This window comes from Apteryx rowi, unplaced genomic scaffold (genome assembly GCF_003343035.1).
Source record: "Apteryx rowi isolate R43461 unplaced genomic scaffold, aptRow1 scaffold_330, whole genome shotgun sequence".
Classification (NCBI taxonomy): Eukaryota; Metazoa; Chordata; class Aves; order Apterygiformes; family Apterygidae; genus Apteryx; species Apteryx rowi.
In genome coordinates, this window is record NW_020449753.1 from 745,113 (window position 1) to 766,799 (window position 21,687).

The 21,687-nt window shown below is 43.7% G+C and overlaps 2 protein-coding genes across 3 annotated transcripts; one reads left to right on the forward strand and one right to left on the reverse strand.

The window, feature by feature from the left end:
• The first annotated feature begins 1,470 nt into the window (after positions 1-1,470).
• NANS (N-acetylneuraminate synthase) lies at positions 1,471-10,462 on the forward strand. 2 transcript variants are annotated; one of them, XM_026071792.1, is made up of 6 exons: positions 1,471-1,655; positions 2,462-2,677; positions 6,112-6,211; positions 6,480-6,634; positions 7,653-7,919; positions 8,567-10,462. In XM_026071792.1, exons 1-6 carry the CDS (start codon positions 1,524-1,526, stop codon positions 8,774-8,776), a joined length of 1,080 nt encoding a protein of 359 aa, XP_025927577.1. In that variant the 5' UTR covers positions 1,471-1,523; the 3' UTR covers positions 8,777-10,462. The 2 variants fall into 2 exon arrangements, with proteins under 2 accessions (XP_025927577.1, XP_025927578.1); XM_026071793.1 differs by lacking the exon at positions 1,471-1,655 and adding an exon at positions 3,785-3,905 and having other exon boundaries at positions 2,598-2,677.
• A 362-nt stretch (positions 10,463-10,824) lies between these two features.
• On the reverse strand, positions 10,825-21,678 carry TRIM14 (tripartite motif containing 14; the record flags this gene model as incomplete). Its single annotated transcript, XM_026071791.1, has 6 exons — positions 10,825-12,199; positions 13,399-13,491; positions 14,757-14,919; positions 15,997-16,230; positions 17,023-17,118; positions 21,562-21,678. Coding segments are annotated over 6 exons (1,239 nt in total), but the record flags the coding sequence as incomplete, so codon positions are not given.
• Positions 21,679-21,687: the final 9 nt, after the last annotated feature.

Below are 21,687 nucleotides of genomic sequence, written 5' to 3' on the forward strand. Positions count from 1 at the left end.
CTAAAGGATCAAATTAATTCATCTTTCCCCCTCAGGAATGATCAGGGTGCTGAATGGCTAACCATATGGGCACCTCTGGACAGAGCATTTTCTTCTTCAGAGTTGCTAATTCATCATTTTTTCTGAAAAAAAAGATACATGTTTGAAGCCAGTTATTTTGCACATTAAAAATAAACTGTGATTCACATAAGTAAGCAAGTCTTCAGTCTCATGAGGTTTATTCAAAAGAAATTTTGAGGAAGGGGGAAATAAGGACAATTTATCACCTTTTTTTTAATACGGATTCTACTCAGACTCTGTCCACCCAGGGTATCTTGGTTTAATTCCTGACTAATACACATTATTTTACACCATATGACCCGGGGCAATTTCATTTTTCTTGAAGTTAAGATGTAGTTATCCGATTTGGTCAATAAACCACCACACCCAAAAAATGCAAACAGACTGCTCTTTAAGCTATCCCATTAGTATAACTGACCTGCATAACCAGCTTTTGTTTACACAGAAACTTGCTCCTTGGGCTTAACAATCAACATGCTATTTCACCCCTACTAATGCTCATTAAAATGTCCTATATTCTTAAAGTTCTAGAGAGATTAATTGCAATTTTGGGCAAAATGTCACAGCCAAATTGCAAGTAGTTTAAGAACAAAGCAAAAGTTTGAATAGAAAGGATGTTTGCACAGCATTACTTAAAATTTTTCTAACAATCTTTTACTGTTACAAAAACTGTATTCAGTCAAAATCTCGGCAATACATCCAATTTTGAGGCAGTTTTGTTTCAAGATAAAATGAATTAAGATTTTCATTTACCTACCTACATCATTTAATGTTTTTTTTTAAAAAAAGTCTTATTTTGCTTACTTATTTTAGGCCAAGATCAGAATGCACTCAGACGATTCTGATCCATTCGAACAATTTGGTTAGATATTTCTAAATATTTTGCTTGGGCACCCGTTTGAAAATGTGCAAAACCATGACATTTTTCACTGAACATAAATTCTTGTTTCCACAAGATGCATATAACATGAGGAAAAGAGCCAAGGTACAGGTTACACCAAGAAGCAGTAGTTGGTTCTGGAGAAAATACGCTAAACAYCTGTACAGCACACTAACTTACTCAACCCCAAATCGTGTTAACACAGCTCCAGCCAGGATCCCGGAGCGTCTGTGCCAGCTGTGCGCCCGCACCCGGAGGTAAAGCGGGGCTCCGCCCCCGCCAGGCCGCGTGGCGTCGCATCGCTCCCTCTCAGGGCCCGGCGCCCCGCGCCGCCATTTCGCACCGCCCCGCGCCGCCATTTCGCACCGCCTCCACCCGTTCCACTGGCCGACGGCGTGTGCGGAAGCATCGCAGCCCCGCCCCGCCGCTCGGGCGGGGCCCAATGAGAAGCGGGGGGTTCTCGGCCCCGCCCCCCTAGCGCTCGGATTGGCTGGGCTTGCCGCGCCACGGAGAGGCGGGTGGTGCCGCGCCCGTGGCGCGCGGGGCGCGGGCGCAGTCGATCGCGGTCCGCGGCGCCGCCATCATGTCGCGGGAGTTCGAGCTGTGCCCCGGGCGGCGGGTGGGCGGCGACCAGCCCTGCTTCATCATCGCCGAGATTGGGCAGAACCACCAGGGCGACCTGGACATCGCCAAGCGCATGATCCGCATGGCCAAGGTGCTCCGCGGGGCGCCGGCGCCGGGGGAGGCGGACGGGGCGGGCTCTGAGGGGCGGCGGGGGCGGCCGCCCTGCTCCTTGCACACGCAGACGCACACCGGCAGACCACGCCGGGTCTGGGCGGTTATGGCACCTTTTTAGTTACGGTATAAACTAGCTCAGCGTCTGGGAGGGTATGTAACTGCTGCGATGAAGCGGGTTTGTCTGCTTTGCATTAACCTTTTTCTTAGGTGATGCTTTTGACGTCCACGAAGACAGTCAAACCACTTTAAAATTTGGTATTTCAGTACGTACCTGTTAGAAAATGTCATATCGTTACTGAAGGAGAAGTCAGGACATCATGTGTTCAGACCCTTGACTCTGATATAAATGCCCAAATAGTGCATTGAGCGGCTGTCTTCACAGTGCGGGTCACCTGAGGCAAATTTCAGATTCTTCTCCCTCATTCTACAGAATTTTGTGCAAGATTATCATGTGACAGCAGAGCTTTGAAAACCCCGTAGAAATCTGCTGTTTAAATAAGTGGCATGCATTTCAAGAGGCAGTTCAGTTTGCTAGTAAATCATACTGATTTCATTGCAAACTGCTGCCCTGCTAAGCATAAGGGCACTCGATGACCCAGGGCAGGGGGTGGGGATGCTTGTGCCTCTGCGTTCACACCATTGCTGTGACTAGCATGACAGTAACGTGAAAACTGTGTAATACAGATGAGGACATTAGTTGCACAGTCTTTCTGTGTTTTCATACTTAGGCTGAATGCAATTTCGCTTGCAATCCCATTGAGAGTGTGCTGGTGTGTTTTGCAGGACTGTGGAGCAGACTGTGCTAAGTTCCAGAAGAGTGAACTGGAGTACAAATTCAACAAGAAAGCCTTAGAGAGGCCATACACCTCTAAACACTCATGGGGAAAGACTTATGGGGAGCACAAGCGTCACTTGGAGTTTAGTCATGACCAGTACAGGGAGCTAAAGAAATATGCACAGGAGGTTGGCATTTTCTTTACAGCTTCTGGCATGGATGAGGTATGTAAGCAATACTTACACAACACACAGAATCCAGCTGTTGCTGCAGTTTGTTATACTGATGTACCACAGTTCACACAACACAAACAGCATACCAAATACATGTAGGCATTGAATTTCTACTTGAAGAAACTAGAGTAAAGGTGTCAGTTCACTTGTGTCTCTGCTATGGTTGAGTGGATGCCTGAATGTTTCAGAAGACCTGTCATGTTTGCTGACATATTTATTACTATTTCATATTATGCACAATAATAGGGTTAAAGACAAGGCCTCAGCTTGAATTTTAAACATGAAGGATTTCAGAGTTTAGATCAAGACTGCAATCTGACTACTATCCAACATCACCTGCTATGTCAGCTCTTCCTTGCTAAGCATTGCAAGCTTCCCTTTGTACTTGAACCAGATTCCTTTCTCAACTTAATGCCTGGTATTTCCCTCACTTCTTCCTTTCTTGCTGTCTGCTAGACCCCAGTTGATGTTCCTAAGCAGCAGAAGTGCCTGTATTCATTTTTCTCTTGTTCATTTGTCTCACAGAGAGACTCTTCCACCCGAAGCACTTCCTCATTTTTGTCATTGGCTCTTGGACAGTCTCCCACCAGCCTGTAAACTCCCATTAAGCTCGTCTGCTGCTGTGCTCTCTTAAGAGATGTATAAATCCTTAACTCTTGCATATTGCCTACCTCAAAGTGATCTCAGTTTCAGTATTTATAAATGCAATGTACAATTGAAATTTGTGAACTGGAAAGTTCAGGTAACAGTTAAGCTTCAGTGTACGCTGAAGATTACAGATTATTTTCCTTATCAGTTTGGTCTAGGAAAATAATAGRAAACCAAACTGAAAGAGACCCTCCAGAAGTAAGCTAGCCACTCTTGCATCAGGTAGGCACAACATCATACCTGCTATTCTTCAAGTAGCCTTGACCAGGATAGAGCAAGGATGGGCATTGTCTAATGTTTCAAGGTAATCTGTTCAGTACCTTACTTTCCTTACTATTAGAGAGAATTGCTGATGTCTCAGTTTAATCTCCTTTCCTATAATTCTTTGTCCTTCCCCACGTGAAGTAAATATAAAGGATATGAGTAACTCCTTTATCTACTCTGTTCCAGTTTGTACTGGCGACAAAGCAGGATGTCACTGAAACCACTCCCTTTGTTTTCTGTACTGCTTGAGGTTACTTCCTGTTCCTTGAATCCTCTACAGAAGATCTGCCAATTTTCAAGAAATAAGGTCACTTAATGAAGAGTGTCATTAGATATATAGTCCATCTGTCATATCTCATTTTGTGTCATCTCCTTTGACTTCTCAGATTAGATCTGTGGCTCTTTAATACAGTGTATTTTTTGTCTTCTGACACCATGCATCTTATTGAATAAAATACATTGTGCATCCCAGACACAAGAAATTAAATCTGCATCATAATGATGATGGGAAAATTAGATGAGAGAAGATGTGTTTCTGTGCTGGATATTATCTTTGACATTTTCTGGCACTAAGTAAATTTAATAGCTACAAGGAATGAGCTGAAAAAAGTGGAGGTGTTTTTTGGTGGGGGGAGGGCTCTGAGGGTAGATGAAATTAGATAACTTTTTCATTGTTTTACCAAAACATGTGAAGAGAGGGTTTCAGTACCTCTTGCCTGTGGTAAATTTGGAGGGGGGGGGTCCCCCTTAATAGTACTTTTTCTCTAAAACGCCACTTACTGGTCCAATATCGATTTCCATGTAACCTCCCATAATTCCTGAATTGTCTTAAATATCGTACAAACATTTTTAGATGGAAGTAGAGTGTAAGTAATATTTGGATAATCTATTTTACTTTCACAATCTTTTTTTGTCAAATTTTGTATTTATTTTCTGGTATCCTTTTTAAAAGCAAATCATTTTGACTTTCTTTTTTGGGTGCTGATGCTTTTCCAGGTGCCTGTCTAATAGCTTCAAAATCATTTTTCTTCAGAGAAGGTGTACCTGCCTGTCCTGGCTAAGTACTAACTACAGAGCACATGGCTAAGAAAAAGACTCTAAGAACTTTCAAACTTGTCATATTTTTCTATTTCTGACCTTATTTTTGAAGAGAATAGGTAGGGAATAGAGGGGTAGTCCCATGCATTTCACTATGCAAACAGGAGTTTCTCTATACCTATGTGTTACTTATACTTCAGAAGGGAAGCATTAGGTTTTACTAAAAACAGTGATGTAGTAAGTAGTAAAATGCAGGAGTTTGCACATTGCTGCCTGATGGGAACTGAGGGGGGTCAGTCATTCTTGTGAGCATGCTGGCAAGAAAATGAAAGCCAGTGATGGGGGAGAGATTGACTTAAGAGTCAAAGGCAGCAGTATTCTCCAAATGATTGCTCAGAGTGACAGAGCTATTCAGGGAACCTCCTAGTAATTTTAAGCACTCTGCGTATGGCTTAATACTTCTAACCTGCAGATATCTGGCAGGCAGACTGCCTGTGTACCTGCAGTACATTTCCTTTTCAGCAGACAAATTCTCATCTGCAGCTAGTTACTCTCTCTGGCAGTGCCAGGAAAAACAAGCAAGAATGCCATGGCCTACAAGCTCCATCTCATAGCTAGAGGAGCAGGGGAGCTCATCTGTACTAAGAAGTTGTACCTGTAAGCTGGCTTGAAGGGGGACCAAAGACACTGCCTTGAGAAAAGGCTCCTAATCAAAACTCGGAGCAAAATTTGTGACAAAAGATAATTTCTCTTTTTTTGGATTAAAAGTATTATAAAAGAAGATACCTCAAGAATACTTGACATGGAGGGAAGTCAGAAACTAAAACCCTCAGAATGATGTATGTTATTTCAGGAGCTGGAGATGTAAATCCATTCAGATCTAGTCTTGACAAAAGTTACTACTTTTTGATGAGACTTGGGTGAACTGTACTGAGCAGACTGAAGTTCCTAATACAGCCCAGCTCCTTAGTTAATTCCAGTCAGCACCATTTCCAAAGTCTACCTATCAACAAAAATACTTCTATCCCAGGGAGAAAAAAGCTAGTATTGTTGCTATTTGCTTTTGATAGTATCAATAATATTTTGATAAGAGTGTCAGAAAAGCAGACATCAGTTTACAGAACTGTCACAAGGTGCCTGACCAAAAAATCCAGTCTCGCTGTAATTGTTTACTTAATCTTAAAATTTAGCAATTTGATTGGCTCAGAGTTTCATAACTGTTAACCTGCAGACTGCCTCTTGTATTGGAATGGTGCATCTGTTTTTGATTTATTTGACTGTTTGGTTTATTTTATACCTTATACCTTTGATTCTGCAGCAGTATATTTTGGGGGATATGTATTTATGGCCTTGTGCATTTAATAAACTTTGGCTTAGCTGTTCTGCAGTATTCTTTTTTTCTAGAATGGTAGTTCTTATTAATCCCTTCAGACTGGAGTGGTATGTTAAAATTCAGTGATTTCTCTTTCTTGTAGATGGCTGTGGAATTTCTACATGAATTGGATGTTCCATTTTTCAAAGTAGGGTCAGGAGATACAAACAATTTTCCATATTTGGAAAAGACTGCAAAGAAAGGTAAGCATTTTCCTTTGAGCAGTTTAAGTGAGCATCACTGTGTCCCAGTAGGTCAGTTCTTGGATCTTTCTTCCTACCTGATTTTGGAACAGATCTAAAATACCTTTAAAAAAAAAAGCACCCTCAAACATGGGAAAAAAGACCAACTTATATTTCAAATTCAACTAAATTTATTTACTTCAATAATTTAAATTAATCTTTTGTTGCTTTGTTATGGACCTAAGCTTGAGAGCTGGGGCAAAACATGTATGTTTGTTTTAACGGCTAGGTCGCCCAATGGTGATTTCCAGTGGGATGCAGTCGATGAACACAATGCATCAGGTTTATCAGATTGTGAAGCCCATCAATCCGAACTTCTGCTTCCTGCAGTGCACCAGTGCATACCCGCTTCAGCCGGAGGATGTCAATCTTCGTGTTATAACGGTCAGTGAAGAACCCAGAATGTGCTGTGGGTAGAGTACTTAAGGACTTAAGCACTTTTATTGAGGTATATTTCCAAGTCTTAGTCATGCTGGAATTTGCTTCTGAGTAGTTAGAAAATGTATCACATTCCTCTAACTCATGCAAGCCTCTGCTCACACCAGAACTCAACTTTGAGGAGTATGATGAGCTCAGATATTGTTGGGGCATTAACAGTTAAATGGAGGAGAATGTGAGGTGTGGGCTGAAATGTTACCTTGTGTTTTGTAGTGCAAAAAAAATGATATAGAAATTACCACTAAGAAAGTGTGTGGAATCTAGAATATGACTCTAAATAGGGGGCCAGGTCAGAAGCTTTCATTAAAAAGGTTTCATGTGAATATGAGAGCAGTGAATAAAATGGATTAGGCCGTGATACAGTTTCCTGTGCTGAAAATATTACTTGGATATTCCTGATATTGATTCAGGAAAAACAAGCATTTGGCCAGTGCTCAAGCACTTGCCTAGCTGTATGTACAAGGATCTGTTACTCTAACTAGAACTGGACATGGCTATATTTAATTGCTTGTAGGATTGGAAAGCTCTCCCCCATGTGCTGCTTCATATTTGAAATTTGGGGTTAAGGAACCCTCTTTGGATGCCCGTTAAGTTTAACCACTCCCTTGGTTCCTGGATGCAAATAGAGTGCTGTTCTATTAATGTAACTTACAGTGATGTAGGCTTTTAAGAGCTTGAAGAGTACAACTAAATTAAAAGAAAAAGCATAAGAGAAGTTGTAGAATGGAATGTATCTACTTTTCCTCATCAGTACTGATTATCCCAGTGAAGTCCTTAAAATAAGATGGTCAGTAATGCAGCGTAACTTGTTCAACATTTTAAAAAATGCATTTTCAGCATAACCAACTGCTTGTTTTGTGGCACTGTAACTGTCCATGTTTTCATTGCAGTTATCACTGTTAAATTTGCTCTGTCTTTGAAATTGCTACCTTGGTAATTCAGACCAACTCTGTCATCATTCAAGGCATATCAGTCAGCTTTTCCTGATATCCCCATTGGCTATTCGGGACATGAAACTGGCATAGCCATTTCAGTGGCAGCTGTTGCTATGGGTGCTAAAGTAGTCGAACGCCATGTGACTCTGGACAAAACATGGAAAGGAAGTGACCACCAAGCATCCCTGGAGCCAAATGAACTTGCAGAGTTGGTAAAAGCCATCCGTACTGTGGAAAAGGCAATGGGTTCTCCAGTCAAGCAGCTCTTGCCCTGTGAAATGGCTTGTAATGAAAAGGTAACTTTGCTTTTGATTCATGTATAGCTGACATCTAGACTGACAGCTAATGGCTCTATATTTAGAAAAGTAGTTTGTTAATAGTTTACAGTCTCTGGCTCTCTCTTCTATTGCAGCAGTTTTTCTTCCTCAGCACTGAAAAACTTCTGTTGCTAAATAGCAGCACACACAGCATTAATGCTTAGCACACTGTAGCTTTAGCGTAGACTTGTCAATTCCTATAATCTTTTATGTCTGGCAGCCAGTAGCTATTTTTACCCAATGCCGATTTTGAATATAGTGGAGTTCTATGGATATCATTCCATGGTTAACTAAGTTGAGTAATAGGTGACTGTGATTGTATGCAAGCTGCTTTTATGCTAAGCTGGACCGTCTTGAATTTTTAACAGATTCTCTCCATTCTGATTTTGAGAAATTCCAGTGAGCCATTATGTGTATTTCAGAAAAGATTTGAGTGTTCCCCACAGTCTTGTTACAGTGAACATTGCCATGCTGACACACCCTTGATTTCTTGTTAGAAGGAATTAATAGGGAGGGCAGTTCCACACAACCACTTCCCAAGTAACTGCAGAAATTTTTAGCCTGTTTTGGTATCCTCTGAATCAAACCGTATTTGACTTAAACCTTTTCTAATTTCTCCCCTATAGCTGGGAAAGTCTGTTGTGGCAAAAGTGACAATTCCTGAAGGTACAGTACTGACACTTGACATGCTGACTGTGAAGGTGGGAGAGCCTAAGGGATTTCCCCCAGAAGCTATCTTTGATCTGGTGGGCCGGAAGGTTAAAATAAATATTGAAGAAGATGAAACCATCACGGAGCAGGCAATGGAGAATCATGTAAAAAAAGTGAAGTACTAAACCAAAGCATTCTGGTCTATGTTTTGATGATGTAGTATTGTACTACTACACTGCATATTTAGGTATGGCAGCATGGTAGATTAGAAGAAAGGGGGAATCATGAGAATTGAAATAGACTAGAATGTTCAGCTTCTTGTAGCAGGAAGTGTTTGCAGCAAATGGATTTAAATTATGAAGGGCAGTTTTATTGGAAGCTGTATAGCATGGGGTTCAGAAAATGCCATGCTCCCCCTTTTCCATTCCACTTTAATTTGGAGGTTTGCCAAATCTGAGACCAAGATCTGCTGCTTTCCAGCTTCTCTTTTCTGGTAAGATTATGCTAAATGTTTATGATTTGTCTACACTTTGAACTGTTCTATCGCTGTATCTTTTGGTGGCCTGCTCTCCTGCCATTTCTCTCACCCCTCTAATAACAGACAGCTAGTTGGAGTTGAATGCAGATAAGTGAAAGGTTATATAAACTGAAAAGAAAGCTTCACCCATGCAACCTAATGGATTTCTCAGTTGGCTACAAAGTCTCAAGAACTGGGTTGGAACTGGCTTGAGGTGTGGAGGTGGAGAAATGGGAAGTGAGACTGTACAGAGAAAGGGAGATACCTGTTCCTGTAATGCACTCTGGAAAAACTTAGCCGCCTTGAGAAAACTAGATCCCCATGTGGCCATACAATCTTAAGAGACAGCACCAAAAAAGGCAGTAGTTTAGATACATAGGAAGCTCCTGTATAAGGGAGAAGAGAAATGACCTTTTTGTCCTTTTTCTGAATTGAAAGGCAAAAGAGGCAGCCAGCCAGATTAAGTAAAAAATGCACCTAAAATGGATCAGGGGAAATAAATTTAATCTGTGCTTTGGGGGGAGGGGGGAAGCCCATGGTACCCACTGTGAGCCGACTGAAGCCTGGAACCTTAATGAATTCTGCAATGGCTTGGGGCACCTGTGTTTGTATTGCCAGCCTGTTTACTGAAGTTAGCAGATTTTAGGTAGGAAGACAAATTCTGGTCAGGATTCAGCAGCATCCTTCCTGGCTCATCAAGTGAAAACAGAGTTTCTTTTTTTTTTTTTTCCTTCCTTTTTTTTTTACACTGGTCTTTCTTTGAAACAGCCAAGGCTGGCTACTGAACTAGATGCCATCATTATGTGTGGTGGTCTGTGGTCCTCTGTGTCCTCTGCTTTTGCATCACAGGTTCTAGCCTTTCAAGTAGGAAATACAATCCCACTCATCAGCCTGCTGCTCTTCCCTTTGTCCATGAGGGATCCAGATGGCAGCAGCTGCAAACTGTGCATGGCTCAGGCTGGTTAACACAGAATGACTTTGCTATAATGTATCTTCATTTGTCTGTGTCAGAACCATTTTACTGGTGATGGTTATTTGGAACTTGCTATGTCTTGGTCATGACTTAGTATCTTGAACGTGGCAGTGGTGTTTTTAAGTTGTGGGCTACTTACTGTTTCTTTCAAAATGTTTACCCTTCTGCAATTCTGAGGAGACTAGTCCTATCTTTGATGTGAGAAGAAGAAATTGAGTGAATCATGTGCTTGTGACAGTCTGTAAGCTTCGATTGATGCAATATACTTGCCTTATATTAAGAAACTACTCAATTGATTGTTAAGAGTTTGGTTTTTTTTTTAATTGTAAGCTTAAAAAAATAAAGCAAGCTTATAAAATAAACTGTTGTTTTCACATTTCAGCTAGTGGTGTGGCCTTGTCTTTGCCAGCAGTAGAGACAATTCCGGGGCTTTTAGTCTTTGAATCCGCTAGGATTCCCTGGCCTGCTTTAAGTGGCAGTGGTAGTTCACTGCAGTAGGGCTGGTCCTAGAGACTGCTGTAAACATAGGCTCCAAAAATTTCCTGAACTTTAGTGTATATATTGGAAAAAAAGAACAAATCGATATCCTTATGCAGCAGTGCTAAGATACAGAAGCATCAGGTGAAGAGCAGTCCTTGCAAGCTGTTTCTGCTAGTTTTCTGTGTGTATACCTTTACCCAGCAACAGTCAGAGTCTTTGTAAATAGGAAACAAAAATAATCACTTAAAGCACAACTGCCCCACTGATCTAGTATATGTATTGCATGTGTGGTCACAATCCTCCAGACCTTGCACTTTCGATAGGGTGGTGGTACACAACTTTTTCTCACCTTCACTCTGTGGAGGAAGAATAAGGCCATCAAGAAGCCCAATCCAGACTCTGTGTCACAAATAAGACCAGCTAATGGTTGTTAGTTAGTGTGGCTACAGAAGCTCCTACCTCAGGTCTAATTAGAGGGACCGCCCTAACAGTTAATGCCTATCTTTGATTTTCCCAGAAGTGACAGTTCACTATGAAATGCTTCATTTAATATATTTATCATCCAACTCTGACCTTGTCAAAGCTAACATTATGCAATACATGAACTTGAATCTTGAGCCAAACATGATTGCAGTCTCTCCATCCAAACACAAAAGAGAGAATTAATAAAAAGGATAGCTATTTCATAGTTTAAATCTGAGTTGTCATAGGCTTTCAAGTGCCTATCAGACTTTTTCCATTTGAAAGTCAGAATTGAATACAAAAAATATGATGTATAGCACTTGTAGTATATTGAAATTTATAAATGGCAGATCACCTTCCCCTACTGAAAGTACGTATACATTAAAAATTACAGTTGGTTTTCTCTAACTGCACTTGATATAGCATGTGATTTGATGAAGACACAGCATTATGCTAGTAGCTATCTGAGATTCTGTTTTGGAAGCTGATCAATACTAAGCTGGAAATACATACTCCTGTTGCCTTTTAAAAGCATCACAGGAAGGTCTGTTATGTGATAGAAATTAATTCATGTAGATCACTGCTACAGCAGCTTTCATAGAAAAACCATGAAGAAGCAGGCTTTATTGATCTTCATTCCTTATGTCAGTTTGCATGTTCCAATGGACCCTTCCCAGAGCCTCAAGGCTGGGTAAACTGGCTCTGTGAACTTGCAGCGGAAGGTGTGCAGATGAGCCATGCCATCTGTGACATTGTAGAATGAAAGTATTCCCGCTTCATAATCCAGAAAAATGCCAATTCGTTCAGGATCATCTTCTGTCACAATGGGAATCCTCTCCCCATTATGAAATGCCCAGTATTCAATATCAAACCTTTTAATGCACCAGGATGCTCTATTCCAGCCTAGTCGACAGGTTTCAGAATCTCCTTTCCTGCCAATGGAAGGGTAGGCTGCGCCAATCCACCATCCTGCTCCAGCATGAAGTACATCAACTTCCCAGTAATGGCTCCCAGAGAAGAATGCATCTCTGCTTAGCACTTGCCATAACTTATCGAATCGTTGGGGACCACAGGGGTAAAATATCCTCCTCCAGTTACAGCTTACTACAAGACGATCATCAGACAACTTCAGCCTTGGATGAAGGCTGTCATATTCCCATGTTGGAGATCTTGCATCTGCAATCAAAACCATAAGGCCTTACTACATTTATTAACTAACTCTTGAAAGAAGCCCAAGTCACACAAAGCCTACAAATGAGCCCATGGTTGTCAGTTTCTTGGAAACTGCAGTTTTGCTAGGAAGAAATGAAATTTTTTACTAGAAAACATTGCACTATCTGTACACACCCATGCTTTAAAGCTGTAAAGTGCTTAGTTTCAGGGCCTTAACAAAATCAGGTGCTGGTTACAAAGTGACTGACTGAATCTGGACCCTGCAGCACAGAAGTGATGTGAGTGGGAAAAAAACCATGCCATTACATTCAAGAAAACAGGCTTTGCTTGTTGCATTCCTGATTTCTTAACATCTGCTGCATTTACAAGGTGCAACAGCTGTTTACTCATCTCCAACTGAGATATGTGTTTGGGATGAAAAAGTCAATGTTGGGACTTAGGGGCTAACCCAGAGAAGCACAGCAGTAAGACAAGGAGTAGTAACTCTGGAAAATATTCCTCTGAGAGTATGTCAACCCACAGGTGCAGGGACAGCATGTAACCCACTCTACCTGCGATGGTACTGCCCCTTGCCCTCCCTTCTGAACACCAGCCAGAAGTTAAGGGCCCACTCCTGACTGGGCTGGATCCAGGCTAGAAAGGAGACTTCCTCTTACAACAGGCCCTTCTGCTACCAGCTACAATGAAACTCTTAACAGGGAGTGTTACAGCTTTGAGATTAATAACAGACATAACGCTCATCTGCTGCAGGACAAATGAAATGTTTATCAGCTTCCTGTCAGACACAGGAAACAATTCACTGTACATCCTTTCCAACCACACCAGAGAAGACCACCTGTGGACTGACCCTAGATAGATTAGATGATGGACATACATATATAATTAAATAAAGACAGATCATGATGATGATGATAATAGAAAGGTCTTTAAAAACTAAGTTAGTGACTAACTGATTCACACACTGGCAGTTAGGAATAAAAACAAAGGATCAAGATTTAACTGACAACAACTAACATTTCTTTCCTCAGCTGAGATACAGAAAAGGGTAGTGATTTTCTGGCAGAGACAAGCACTCATTCCTCCCAAACTGTATAAACATCAGAACCCTTTTAAGATAAGGTCAGCACACATTCATTCACTGCCTGAATGAACAGGGCGATAAGCACTAGAAGTGCTGTAAACCTTTGTTCAACCACACTTACGTTTCAGTAAGAGCAACCGATCAACAGAAGACACAGTTTTCAACACTGTTCCAGGCTCCCGCTTGGCAGTGGCATTAAGACTACTGAAAATGTCTGTTCAGAGATGAAGAGAGGCAGTTCAGGCAAGTCCACAGAGGAAGAACACATCTCTACTGTTAAAGCAGAGTTTAAAAATATGACACCTTGGGGGATTTTATAGGACGGGGTATTTGGTTTTTTTCCCCCTCTTCCCTGTGAATTCCACCCATGGCCTAAGCAAGGCCATATAATCACTCCATTTTTCCAACCTGATGGACAAATTCTTACCTTTGCTGGGGAGGGCCACTCACTCTGTATGCTTTCCACCTTATGCTCTTTGGACAGCATAGAGATGCTGGATGACAGTGTTGCTGGGATCTACACAGCCCAGCACATATGAGGTGGCAAGTAGGCACCTCCCATTTCCCCAGGAAGCACCCCCCACATCAGATCAGAGCAGTCAGACAGTTGAAGACAACTGCAGAGATTCCAGACATCTGCATGGTACTGTCTAGCAGCTCTTTATTCATCCTGCAGTGACCTTCCAGATCTGTCCCAAGACTTCCCACCTGCATCCTGCTGTACTGTTCTTGGTGGCAACTCTCAGAACAGGAAACAGTAAAAGGAAGATGGGTAAAATGTGATGGCCAGTGTCGCCCTGTTCACCTGCAGCTTATCAAGCAGCAAGATTTCTCCATGGTCATTTGGCTTTATGGCTCTGGGCCATTAGGGGACTCTTTGCCTTAATCATGCAAAAGGTCACTTAAGGACAAAATACCAGCTGAAAGAGAAAAGGAGCTCTAAGGAGAACAAGTTAACTCGCCTTTAAAGTACCAAAACCCAAAGAAGTTTATCAGACTGCCTGCGACAGAGACATTATCAGGTGCAACAATGACAACAAGCTTTCAAATTTTACAGGTACCTGATGCTGCATGACTGCCAGATGGCCTGATGGAATACATACATCTGACAGCGACTGAAAGGACAGAACAGCTATGTTGTATAGCTGTGATGGTCTAGTGATACAAACAAGGTAAGCTCTGCAGGAAGAAGCAACTTATGTTCAAACGACTGATTCAGCTGGAAAAAAAGCACTGGGCAAACTTTAAGGCACAAAAGCCCTTCTTCAGAGCTGAAAGAAAAACCTCACATGTTCCTAAATCATCACAGCTATAGCAACGTTACATCAATATGTCAGAGAACCTACCCCTGCCTGAAAAGATGCTTTTTTTTCTCCAGCTCTCGGTTGGTCTAATAAAAGATACTGCTCCTATTTACAAACCATATTTTACTTAAAAGAGAGCATGAGAATGCARAATTCTTAGCACTCTCACAGGTACCTTTTTTAAGCCGAACTTCTAGTGGTTTCTGTAGAATGGACTGAAGAGCTGCCATGAGACGCTTATAATGGTTGATGATGTGCTCAAATGAGAGAGGTATTGGATGCCACTGTTCTACTACGCTCCTGTGCTCCTGCATTTCCTTTTCAATTTCAGTGCAGTCCTGGAGGAAGAAGACCCAACTCTCTGATTAGTAAGGACAGTGTTGTGAATCTGGACTCTTCCCTCCCAGCTTCTGCACACCAGAAAGCATGGACAGCTCCACCAGTAGCTAAACATATGGGCCATTACAATGAAGCCTTTCAGGTCTTGCTGTGCTCAGCCTGCTTAATGGCCCACTAAGCATCCTCCTGCCAGTGAGGCCAGGTGCTGCCCCAGAGAAGGAAAATCCAGCAGTCATGGTACAACAGGGCCCTCCAGCACACCCTAAGATGGGAAGGAGTCTGACTTGGCTTAGGACTCTTTGTGGGAAATCTCAACAACGGGAAAAATTAAATCACTAGGTTTTAAAAGCAATACAAAAAATAAAACCCAACCTCCCCCACAGAAAAGCCCTCCAAAATCATGAAGAACAGCTTCCCATATGGAGCCCAGATGCTAGCACAAACAGGAGAAGGCCAGGGCAACATTACAAACAACACTGTGAACTCTTGAGCATGCCAAGTAGTGTAGCAAGGATATAGACATGCATCATGGGTCTTCCCATGGAGACTGGCATCCTTTGGCTTGTGTCAGGGTATAAGCACATGGCAACACATGCTTTCCAGGGAAGGTGAAGATCATTAGTAAAGAGAAAAAACCCTGCCCACTCCAATAAAATCACGGCTATTGCTCAGAAAGATTGAGATCTCCTATGACTAAAGAAATGGGACAATTTAACCCTAAGTCTCCCAATAAGGGCTGCCTTTTGTCAGACTTTTGTACTACACTGCCTAAGGAAAGATGCAGCATCTGACTTCAAGTTGAAGAGACACGCATAACTCTCTGTTTCATCTATGGTAAAAATTAACGCAAATCTCAAACAGACCTAACATCAGTGCCACAAACATGAACACTCAACAACTAAAAAATCAGGAACCAAAGTGGTTCACCAAAACAACAACATAAAGAAGAAAAGAAGGCAGAGAAAGAGGCTGCTTACAAACAGGGGGAATCTACAGAGGCTAATCATACAGGATCACCAGAGGAGTTTACCAAGGACTGAGAGGATAAGATGCAGAAAGACACCACAAAATATCACCTGCAGTAACTGAATGGGATCACTCTGCTGCTGTATTTGTCTGATCCGATATGAGAAAGTCTCAAGGGCTCCAAGCTTTTCTCGACAAGACTCCATCTGCTGTTCATGTGCTTCAAGGGCATGCTCAGTCTTTTCATCAATGAAGCTTTTTGCCAGACTCTCCTCTTCCCGAAGCAGCAACTGGATTTCCGTCACCTTGTCTGACAGCTGCCTTTTGCTCATAATGGCACGTGCCTATGGAGCAAGCAGAAGAGTGCCCAACCACCACCAGACCATAAGGATTTCAGGCAGTTTGCTCCCAGGCTTTCAATGTTACTTTCCTGTTGAAATTTACTGATTTGCTGTATCTCTTTAGAAACATTTTTTTACCCAGTTAAAGGCAGATGCAGCCAGGATTTTCCTGCTGATATCCTGTATGGAAAAGCTTGAAGGCAGATTACAAGATGCTTATTTGTGCAGAAAGCACTCTCTTTTCACCTGGACTGTAACAGGTACTGACCTCTACAAGCAACAGACCTGATCCTTACATAGCAAAACACTCTCTGCCCCATTTTCAAACTAGCTAGGGACAGGGAGATGCTGGGAAGAGAAAATGTCCAAAAGGAAGCAACATCAAACTGCAATGTCACAAACCTATTCAGAGCTGTCTCCAGCTCTTACTGACATTTCTGTAACATAAATGCTCAGAGATGCCCATGGAGCAAAAGCCATTTTGCACTCTGTAAGCAGTGCATCTCCACTTACATCAGTGAAGCCAGAATGACATACCTTTTGGGGGACACTGATTATTCCTCTGCACAAAAATTTTGACATAGTTTTCACAGAGATGTTTGGTTGATCAGGGAAGGAAGGCCAAGCCTTTGGAGACTCTTTCCCTGCTCTGTCCATTTGACAGTAGTATGTTGCAATGGATACACTCTTCTCCTAGGAAGCAATAGCTGACTGGGTCTTTGAATAGCTATAGATGTAGTAAAATGTCTCTCCTTGGAAAATGACTGCATAATAGAGAAGGAAACTACACTTTACCTTCAGATCAATTGCAGCTTGCTCTACAGCCCTTCTATTATCAATTTCCTGCTTCTTTCTCTCTTCTAGGTCCTTCAAACACAATGCCATGAGTTCCTGTACAGTAATAAAAGAAATAAAAAAGCGTTTATAACAACATCTGTAAAACACCAGAATACCATCTTCCTTCTCTAGCAGGAATTATGTTACTGAAGCACTCAGTTATCAGACTGTGCAATAAGGATGGTGGTGATCAAATGTAATGATCTGATCATTTCACCTCCTGCCCTGTGGTTACACTGGTGAGATTCAGAGAGCTAGACAAATGAGTGCCACCTTCAAGAGGAGCAGGAAAGCCTACTGAGAAAAAACATTTTCACCTTGAAATCTATGGCATTGCACATTTCAGATTAACACTGCATACTTGTGCACTTAGAAGCTAAGGAAGGGCAGTGAACCAAGCACATTTATTCAGTGGGTGGCTCTGTCCAGACCCAAAATCTGGTGAATGTACAGGATGCTTCCCAGTGTATGTAACAGCAGTTAGAAATGCCCCACTGTCACTACAGTGATGCTGTAGTTTGAATGTCTGCAACAACAAATATTACCAGCTTGGCATCTGTGATACTTGTGTCGTGCCCTGAGTTGCACTGAGCAACCCAGCACAGTCCCGCTCTGTTGTGCCTGGCCCCACAGCCCTCTGAAATCCAGCTGTTCTCTATCCAGCAGGCTGAAGTCTTGGTGCACTTGGTGATGCCTTTTGTCGTTAGTACCATGAAAGATCCAAGCATTGCAGCCCCACACTCTGAGATAGTGCACTAGCATTGGACACAGAGCCCTCAGTAAATGTTAGATAAGCTAGCTACAACCAGACAGCTATAGCTGTATCAGGGTGCCTGTACTGCAACTGGGACCCAGTCAAGAGTAGCTGCATGGAGGTGTACCAGCTCACTGCAATATCTCCAGCTCAGCACTACATTTAAATTCTGCAGGGCTGACATGTTGTTACATGGGCAACCAGTTTGCATTACAGACACGAACCTCCTTTGCAGAAAACTCACATGCCACCTGATAGTTACAGACTCAGATGAAATGGGCTGGACCATCCAGGCAATAGCCAGAGACTGCAAAGCTTGGCACATGTACATCCATGCAGGTGCAGACACATTACTGCATGCCACAAGAAACTCACATTATGCAGTCCCCTCCAGACACAATTCTCCAGTCTTGTCCCTGGAGGACCACAGGATTCTGCACGACCTGAAGACTGAGGAGTCCTGGTAGGTGTCAGCCTTCCTCAATCCATTCTGCAAGCTAAACCTCATTCCCTCACTCAAAGACTGACAAAGAGAAAAAAGCAAAGCACAACCTTCCTTCTCTGCCAGTAAAACAGATCACCTCAGACACTCCTTCCACCCTAAAAGTGATGATATGCAAATGTTTATGCCAGCCCCAAGTGTTTCTGGTTAAGCATTACTTTCTGTACAGAGGTAAACAAAATAGAATGCTACAGATTGTGTCCGCAATACTGGCATGCAACCCACCTCATCCGCTCTGAGGAACTTTGTCTGGGAACATGTTCTTTGGGGATTGCCTGCATGCCCTAACTCAGTCACTCACTCAAAAATGCAACAAAAGCAAGGCTAGCCAAGACTCAAGACTCGCAGCTCCAGAGTCAGACTCACAGGCCACATATCAAGTGCACATTACACTGATCCTATGCCCTGCACTCAGGAGTGCAAACGATTTTGTATAACCTCAGAACCAGGGATGAACCCGATGGGCCTAGCATGATTGCTGTTGTCTCTTCTTAGCATCCACGGCTAGGATTCGCTAAAAGCGCTGAGGAAGATTCTCACTTTCTGTCCAGTTGATATCACGTCACAAGGACAGCACAGAGTAACTTTGCTCCCAGCAAACAAAACTGCCAGTCAGATTCTGATTTCTTAGGCTAGAACTATTTGTCATAGAGCTTGTGCCTGAAATCTCCACAGCCCAAAGCCAGTAGATGTCAGCAGAGACTTGTTCTTAGGGACAGACCCTCCCCTCAGGAGCCAAGTTTCTACCCAGCTGACTTCCTATTCCGCCACAAAGACACATGGCCAGTTATCCACAGCATCTGCTCCACTGTGTCCCCAGCTAGTACCTGCACACCGTTCACATGGGGGCAAAACACAAGCCCAGGCAACCACCCAGACTTGTCTCCTTGTGCACTTTACCCTGGTTCAGACGGGGTTGCCTCAGTACAAGACCTGCACCCACGCACTGAAAGCACAACAGCCTGCAGGAACAGGTCATGCCGTTGCTCTGAGTCATTCTGACACCTTCTGTCTTTCCCCTGCAATGCTGTGAATTGGAGCCCTAGCCTCATGCCTCTGCCCTGGTACTGGCTCTCTAGCAACAAGTGCAATAAAATGCCAGAGGAATTCAGCATGTCCTATGCAGCTGCTCACGGTCTCTGGGAGCTGGGAAACAGCACAGCTCCAAAATATCAGAAAAGGAGTGGGAAGGAACTCTCCAAATCTGTGGGGAGAAAAAAAAATCTTATCATTTCTTTCAAAGCTCCTTCCAGCCTGGCCGGGAAAACAAGTCCTCCAGGGCATCCAAGCTTCTCTGATCCCCAAGTTCTGATGAAGAAACACGACTCAGTCAGCATTGGAAGGCCAATGTCACAAGGGAGACCTTGTCCCTTGGTTTAGACTACTATTAAGTGTGCTCTCTGGAAACAGAGTAGGGGGTGCAACTGGATAATCTTTCCTCTATTCATGGGATACCATGTCCCTGTGCAGTGACAGCATGCTGTTCCCTATCTGTACAGCACATATGGATTTACAAAGCACTCATCAAAACCCAGAGCCAGCTAGTGCAGTCTGCAAAATTGGTCTGACACTAAAAGCTCCACAAGGCTGCATATAAAGCAGGCAAAATGAGGAAGAAGGCTGAAGATACTGACTCTCTCAGCTGTCCACTGAGCTGTTACAACTGCTCACAGCTACCAACATCTGATTCTGGCAAAAGAAAAGCCAATTGCAGAAGTCCCACGTCAGAAAAAAGATTAAAACCAAGCAAGACATGTAACCTAACACAAAGGTCTTTCCTCCAGCTTAGTGCCCCTGCCACCTCCCCAGCTCCTGGTAATATCCCAACCATCCACCCCCACCTTCCATGAGATGTTCTCACATCTTGGATCCTTAGATTATAATCCAAGATGTGTTTTGTTCAGCTGTCTCAACACTTCCAGTTAGCAACAAGTGCCTAATACAAGCCACACTGCCAACCTGTCCAGACAACTGCTTCTTCCAATGGTGCAAGCATCCATACTGGATCTGTAGACAGAACAATATCAGACATGCAACAGGTGATCCAAAGTGGGGGCCTGGATGGACCTCATATCTGCTTTGTACAGAAGACTCAGCTATATCCAGTATCAAGGATGAGAATCATGTGGCTTGCCCATATGGGCATCCCATGCTGATAGCGGACTTACGCCCAGTTCACACGAAGAAGAACTGGAACCAGAGAAGTGACTGTTACCCAGATCATCCAGGGGACTCTGCTCCCAGTCCATAAAGGGAAATTGTGGCGTGGAGGTGAAACCCACATCTGGTCTCAAAACTCCAGACTTAAAAATCACCCAAGGAGCCATGTGTAGTCCATACACAGAGAACCTAAAAGCAGAGAAGGGATCCCACACAAAGTCTACCCAAGAAGAGCTGGCACCACAGAGATGATGCTACGCCTGGTCCACACAAGCAGACCCCAGACCAGAGAAGAGACTTGTGCCCAGTTCACTAAAACAACCCTATGCATAGTCCACACGAGACTTGGTGCTACTCAGGGAACCCTGTGCTCAGCTCACACGTGGAACGCTTTCACCAGCCTGCACTGGTGCCCCAAAGCAAAGGTCCCTGTGCATGGGCTGGGGTAAGGCTCACAGAAGGCCTGCACTCAGATCATGGGGGAAACAGGACACCTAGCAGCAAAACAACAGACCCAGTGCCTGGCCACAGGACTGTGGGAGACCCATGTGGGGGAGACTTGGAGAGCTGGGGCACCCAGGGGATGGGAACCCCATGGGCTGGGAGTACCCCTGGGCCTGGCTCCCTGGGAAGCAAAGAATCACAGAGCAGTTGAGGCTGGGAGGGACCTCTGGAGATCGTCTGGTCCAACCCCCCTGCTCAAGCATGGTCACCTAGAGCACATTGCACCGGATCGCGTCCAGGCAGGTTTTGAATATCTCCAAGGATGAAGACTGCACAAACTCTCTGGGCAACCTGTGCCAGCGCTCTGTCACCCTCATAGTGAAGAGGTTTTTCCTCATGTTCAGGTGGAAGTGTCTGTGTTTCAGTTTGTGCCCGTTGCCTCGCGTCCTGTCACTGGGCACCACTGAAAAGAGTCTGGCCCCATCCTCTTGACACCCTCCCTTCAGATATTTGTATCCACTGATCAGACCCCCGAGCCGCCTCTTCTCCAGGCGGAGCCGCCCCAGCTCTCCCAGCCTCTCCTCAGGTGAGGCCGCTCCAGCGCCCTCGCCACCCCCGCGGCCGAGCAGCGCCTCACCTGCTTGTCGCGCGCGGCGTGGGGCAGGAGGCGGGCGCGGTGCCCGCGGTGGGGGCCCAGCGCCGGGCACAGGGCGCACACGCAGCGCCCGCAGTCGTCGCAGAAGAGCTCCAGCGGCCGCGCGGC